The sequence below is a fragment of the Raphanus sativus genome, chromosome 3 (genome assembly GCF_000801105.2).
Source record: "Raphanus sativus cultivar WK10039 chromosome 3, ASM80110v3, whole genome shotgun sequence".
In the NCBI taxonomy this organism is placed as follows: Eukaryota; Viridiplantae; Streptophyta; class Magnoliopsida; order Brassicales; family Brassicaceae; genus Raphanus; species Raphanus sativus.
Genome location: NC_079513.1, coordinates 18,489,667 through 18,496,505, shown reverse-complemented (window position 1 = coordinate 18,496,505; position 6,839 = coordinate 18,489,667). Strand labels below are relative to the sequence as shown.

General features: G+C 34.5%; 1 protein-coding gene across 2 annotated transcripts; it reads right to left on the bottom strand.

Annotated features, from left to right (window-relative positions):
• Positions 1–2,715: 2,715 nt before the first annotated feature.
• On the bottom strand, positions 2,716–4,125 carry LOC108830225 (putative DNA glycosylase At3g47830). Of its 2 annotated transcripts, none has more exons than XM_018603823.2 (4): positions 3,702–4,125; positions 3,375–3,575; positions 3,181–3,237; positions 2,716–3,087 (listed from the first exon to the last, which is right to left on the bottom strand). In XM_018603823.2, the coding sequence occupies exons 1-4, from the start codon at positions 4,074–4,076 to the stop codon at positions 2,875–2,877; spliced, it is 846 nt and encodes a 281-aa protein (XP_018459325.2). In that variant the 5' UTR covers positions 4,077–4,125; the 3' UTR covers positions 2,716–2,874. The 2 variants fall into 2 exon arrangements, with proteins under 2 accessions (XP_018459325.2, XP_018459324.2); XM_018603822.2 differs by having other exon boundaries at positions 2,716–3,105; positions 3,702–4,124.
• Positions 4,126–6,839: the final 2,714 nt, after the last annotated feature.

Below are 6,839 nucleotides of genomic sequence, written 5' to 3'. Positions count from 1 at the left end.
AATTCGGGTTCGGTTATTTCGGATCGGATTCGGATATTTAAATTTTAAAAGAAATAAAAATAAAATTTTCTTTTTTTAAGTTTTTTATATTTAAGAATATAGATTTTACTTAACTGGTTTTTTTTCTTTTTATAGATTGAATGATTAATAGATTTGGAGATAACATTTTCAAAATAAAAATATTAATTTGGCTATTTTTTAAAAACTTTTGAAGTAACTTTGGTTAATACATGAAATAAAAAGTTTAACATGCATTTTAAATGAATATCAAATTATTTTCTCCATAATTATATATATACTATATGATTTTAAAGTATGTCTAACATCAATATAAATATTTTAAATAAAATGAGAGATGTAAACTAGAAATATAAGGGTAAGTATACACATGTTCGGTTATTTTCGGATATCCATTCGGGTTCGGGTATTACCCGTTCGGGTTCGGATATCCAATCTCTCCTAACTTAATACCCGTTCGGGTATTTTACTACTTCGGTTCGGATTTCGGTTCGGGTTTTTCGGGTCGGGTTCGGGTGCCACTTCGGATATCGGGTAAAGTGCCCACCCCTACATAATATACTAAATCATTAAATAGTAGAACCGAGCAGTGTAAGAAGATACACCATTAGCAAAGGGATGATGGAGGTGTAGTTGGAATTGATGAAGTAGGAGAAAAAATACCCACAAGAATTGGAGAAAAAGAAGAGACGGTGGAAATAGGTAAGGAAACAATGATTAGCGACATTGCTTGAAGACAAGACATAGAGATGATGTAACAGTACACATCGTGGTGTACTATTTTATGTTTATCAAATAGTATAGTTCGACGAAGTGTATACTGTTCATCTTCTCCACTAACTTTACGCATCATCTGCTTCTTAATCTCATATATATTGGATAGTAGCAAAATTGTAAACCCAAACAAAGATATGAAGAAAAAATCAAACACTTGGTGGATATGATAATTATATGTCGTGTAACGTACGGTTTCATAAATTTGTAAATAATCATTGAATAAAAGAAAAAAAACAAAGATCAAGTGAGAGTGAGAATGAACAGGAATAAAGGGTAATTTTTGTCATTATACATATTATATAAAGAATATCGTAGCACTCCGTTCACTATGGTTACCGCCTCAATTCTAATTGTACTATAGTCATGCGTCCAAATTTCCCTTTCAAAAATAAACCCTGTCAAAATCTAGTTTTGTGTCGAAAGTTCAACATCCTCGCTGCTCTCCCTTTTCTCTGTAACCCATGTAGACGCCGCACAGTAAAACCTTAGCTCCGGTGGTCAGATTTAACGGCACCGGAAGCGTATTCCTTTTCCTTTATCTCGTTTTCAATTGCTTTCATCCTACCATGTCTTAGCCTCGGTTGATATGTACGGATTTTTGTGTTGCTTGAGAGCTCTCCGGACGATCTTTAGTGTCAGATGGTGATGTTCTGGGTTTCTTATGGAGATACGACGAGACCCAAGGCAAGGCAGTAGGTTGAAAGTCGGCTTTTAGAACTGACGACTCTGTCAGATCTGGTTTTCCATTCAGCGGCCTGTGACAAAGTCTTCATGGCAATGACGCGTGACGAGGCGAGACGTGTCCTTGTTTCAGGTTATACCTTCCCTTGCCGACCCGAAATAACCAAACCCAAACTAAAAATATCTGAAGTTCAGAAATATCCGAACGGGTATTACACTCCTATACCGAAATACCCCAAAATTCGAAATACCCGAACCGAACCCGAACGGATATCCGAACGCCCACCCCTAATCCTTGGTCATGCCAGTGGTACATTTTCTACACCTCTTGAAGCTGTGAATAGGTGTTCAGATCCCGTTTTATTTGTCAAGGTTTGATTTTTCTCTGGACGGTGTTTGGTTAGCGATGCGTTAGCTTCTCGAACCCATTTTTTTGTTCGTTCAAGTGGTCCAATTAAGGGGCTGTGAACCGCCTCTCTTTGTGTCGTGGGAAGAAGTTTGTGTTCTTTGGGGTTTTAGTGCAACAAAGTTGATGTCGAGCTCTAGTAACTTTGGGTTTGAGAGTCTTGATCGATTTGCGCAAAGTTAGTTAGTGTTCTGTTGGTTGTGGCTTAGCAGTCTTTCTACTTGAGATTATGTGTCCAATGGTTGCTTGGCATTTGTTTCTTCTCCTGTGTGTGTTCCAGGAGAGGTTCAGTTGGCAAGACTTCATTTTCATGGTGTTTGGATGAGCTTCTTTATCATGAAATTCAGTTGTTTATGTTTCAAAGGTGTGTGAACTTCAGCGGTTCCCCTTGTCAAATTATGAAGTCTCTGGTTCTTGATCTTATCGTTTGGCGGACGAGGCAGCAACGATATATGTGTGGGTGTAGAAGTGGAGGTTATGGGGTGGCGGGCTTTAGGCAGCAGTGTAACTCCCGGTCATTGGTTATTCCTTAGTTATAAATTCTGTTAGGTGTTATGTTTTGGCTCCTGCGTTGATGTTAACCTACTACTTGGTTCTAGTGTCGCGTTGATGTTAACCTACTACTTGGTTCTAGTGTCGTTTAGATTTGATGTTTTTACTTAAGTCATCCTAGTGTGGGTTCAAGTGAAGCTGTCCTTGTGTAGGTTTTAGTGTCCCTGTGTAAATTTTAGTTGCCGCTTCGTATGGGTTCTTGTTTCTAGAGCTATTTCGGTATGAATATCAGTATTTCGATGGTGAATGAATTTCATTTTGGAAAAAAAAAAATCTAGGTGTGTTAAATCGGAATAATGTTCTAAATTCATAGTCATGGCCTACAATTGTTTTTTTCCGTTACAAGCAAAGAGTCAAGAAAGGATACTACGACCACAGAAAAATACCATCCAAACCAAACTAAAACAAAAAAAAAGTTATTAATTTATTATCCTGGTTATCTAGACTAAACCAGAAAACCCCAGGAGAGGGCAATCATCAGATGACGCTACTTTAGCTTTTGGTTTCGCAACATTCTTCTTGCAGTTGCTGCAGAGCTTACCATGTGTATATAACAGACAGTTCAGATCAAACTTGAGCTCATCCGGGATCCTACGGTTGAGATGAACATAGGTTCTGTTCCTGTCTGCGGTTTTCGGGACCCAACCTAACGCCTTGGAGATCTCATATACCTGGTTAAGTTGGTTTTATAAATCTCATTTTTGAGAAGAAAACAAATACCAAACATAACTACTGAAACTACTCACATGGGTGTCTACTGGGAAATCATTGTGTTGGAGGTTGAACATCAGAACACAAGAAACCTGTCATTCATCAATACACCTCCCGTGTCAATTTCCAGGAAACTATCTTGTGACATTGATACGAAAAGTTCTCAGCATAAGAAATATTGTTTCCATTAAAGTCAGAAAAAAAAAAAGAAAAGAGAGATGACTCTTACCGTTTTGGGACCTACTCCTTTAAAATGGGAGAGCTCAGTTTTTACTTCTTCTACCGATAAACCGCGCAGATACTCCAAGCACAATCTGCCTCTCTCGTTCTGCAGGCGGCTCATAATGTTTTTGATACAGACAGTCTTTTTAGGGGCCAATCCTCCACACCTGATAGCATTCTCAATTAATTTTGGCTCAGCAACCAAAACCTACAAGGGATGTAACAAAATTAATTAACTCCTTCAAACCAATAAACAATGCAATAAAAGGAACACACTTTGTGTGTCTATAAAGCACATTAATTAACTACAAAACTCATTGAGAAAGTATCTTACATCTTCCCATTTAGGAAATTGAGCTTTGAGAGAAGCAAAGGCCCTTTGAGAATTGGCCTCACTCGTATTCTGCGAAAGAAGAATTTTGACAAGCCCATCAAGCACACTCTCCTCCTCCTTCTCCGAACACTCTGTGTCGTGACCATCTACGGAGGAAAGTGTTCGGAGTCTCTGACGGCGGTAACTGGCGAACTCGGGAGGGAATCCATGGAGAGACAGCAAAGCATCCCTTACGTCTCTACATTCGTCAGACGTAGGTCTGAGGAGTTCGGGATAAGGATCGCCGCCGTCTACGGTGAGATTTTTACAGGCCGGGGGTTTTGAGTCGCCGTCGTCGTTTTTGAGTGAGCGTTTCCTTTTTAGGGATTTATTCATGTCGTTTACCGGTGCAACATTCGGATCGGTTTTTAGTTTTACTAGTTTATTTCGGACGGTTATCTTATATATGGATGGACATTTAGGTTTATATTCAGATTTAAAAAGAACTAGATCTTGATCCGCGCTCGCAAAAACGCAGGGGATGTATTGAATTCTGGAGTTTAAAGTGTTTTGGTTTTGTTTTAAAATCCTCTGTTATTCAACTTATGATTTCTAATTTTTTTCTCAAATCTTGTGTTATTGAATATGACATTTATCTAAAATCACCTCAAAAATCAATTGCAATACACTGTTATTCAATTAACAGTTTATAAAAACTAAATCAAATCTACTGTTATTGAAACACAAACAATTCTGAAAAGAAAAAACTAACAAAAGGATTTGAAGCAATTTATTTTATGATTTTTAGTCAAAACTAGCGTAATACAAATCACACCTCTATACCTGTTATTTGACAAAACCCAAAACAATATAAAAAATTGGCCGAACAAATCGATGATCCATATCTCAAATGCTACGACCACCACAATCTCTCCCAAGGGCACGACAGTGACGAAGCTTCCGCCGCATTCTTCGTTACTTATAATGATTCTCAAACACGTTGTTTCAACTCTCAAAACCTTTAGGAAGTATTCTGTGAGACTACTCTCCAAATATGCTAGCTAAAGTAGTAGATTTGATATGTGTTTTGATTGAACAGAGAAAGACTTCTCTGCTGCAACTCTCAAAAGCTTTATAGGATGTTCTTAAGAAATTAAATAAATATAATAGGCTTCTTTTTGTTTACTTTTTTTAATTAGGGTTAGATAGGTATTATCTTTGTATATAAGGTCAGTAACATGGGGTGGTGAGAGGCTTGCAAAACTGAGGATAGGATTTGTGCATCAATCTCTCTTTTATTTATCAAAGTGATTATTATTTTCAGTTTACTTTGGTTTCAAATTGGTTTCATTATTTTGTGTACTATTCATGAATCGGATGATGTTTGTCAATGAATTTGAGTCTTTGACGATCAATTTATAACTTGTTAATTCATTTTTTTTAGATAAGGTGTTACAAAGACAATACTTAGTTTGGTTCTCATAATATATATGGTGTTGTATGGCTAGTTGCCTTACAAACAAGGGGAGATCTAAAGGTAGAAGTAAAAAGTCAAAACCATTCATGGTCTGAACCTGAACAGAAGTTGTTATTGAGGTTACTAGTGGATGAAATCAATCAAGGTTTTTGTGATGCCAATGGTAAATTGATAGTGGAATCCAGAATACTAACAACTCTACAACAACTTCGACTAACAAAAACCTATGGTCAGTACAAAAATATGATGAAGATCTTGAAGCCTAGGTACCAAAGCTTTGCAATTTTCTTTTTGCAGTTCTGGTCTTGGGTGGGACTCTGAAACAAAAAAAATTCAGAGCAGATAATAAAGTATGGAATGTGTATCTACACGTGAAAATTATGTGATTTTGAAGAGATAAAGACGATCTTTAAACAAAACACTGCAATTACACATAATGCTGTGTGACTAGGTGACTCTAACAGTCCTATGAATTTGAAGAAAACGAGAAAACAAATGATAACTAGATGATAAATGGTGCCTTGCGCGGAGTCAACTTTTTTTTTAAATATGTTGTATCTAAATAAATAATACATTTTTTTGTTATCAATAATTTTTTTTACATTTGATTAGGGATGACATATGGGTATGTATCATTTGGTTTGGTTTGGTTCGGTTTGGATCTTTGCAAATTTGGTTCGAATCTTTATATGTTCGGTTTGGTTTTAGATTCAGATATACTTTAAATTTTTTAAAAACTTAAAGTTCATATATACTTTAAATTTCTCAAAACATAAAAATAAAAATAATATGTTACATATAAATTTGAATAATGTATACCAAAATACTTAAATTTAACATAAAAATTGGTTTAACTTAAATATTTGGATAGAAAATGAATAGATATTTTCAGTATTTTGGTATTTTGAGTAATGTTTAGTTATTTTAAATATATAATTTTTACTATTTTTATATATTTCTAAATATTTTGGACAATTTAAAAGCATCTTAAGTATTTTGTAAATTTCTTTGAGATATTAATTTTTTTAAATAATATATTTAAGTATATAAATTTGATTCGAATATACTCGGATACCCAAAATATTTTGGTCCGAATCGGGTTCGGTTCTGGTTTTTAGATACCAAAATTTTAAACATGTTCAGATATCTAACCAAATTGATTAAAGTTCTATACTATTTTGTAGATTGGATTTGGTTCGGTTATTTGGATTCGGATTTTTTTCCCAACCATATATTTTTTATTGTAACCAAATTTTAAATTAAAGTGACGATGGTTCATACTGATTTTGGGTATGCAACAATTTTTAAACCAAAACACTTTCTTTTATGTACGTGATTTATTTAGTTAATCATTAAAAAATGTTCAAGACCCATTAAAAATGATAGGCTGAACTGAAAAAAGTTACCATTGATCACAAAATTTTCAATGTGAGGCTTGTACCATTTTTAGTAATTTATAATCGTTTTAAAAAATTCGAAATACAACATATAAGAAAAAATATAATTTTTTTATTATATGCTTAATGTGATTGTTTAATTTATTTTAACAAATAAAATTAAACGAAAAGTATAAAGGATAAAAAATTATTATCAAATATTTATTATTCGTAATCATTAATGGTGATATATATGTCAATCATATTAGGAAGTTCCGTAGCTTTTATTTAAGGAAACAATAGAGG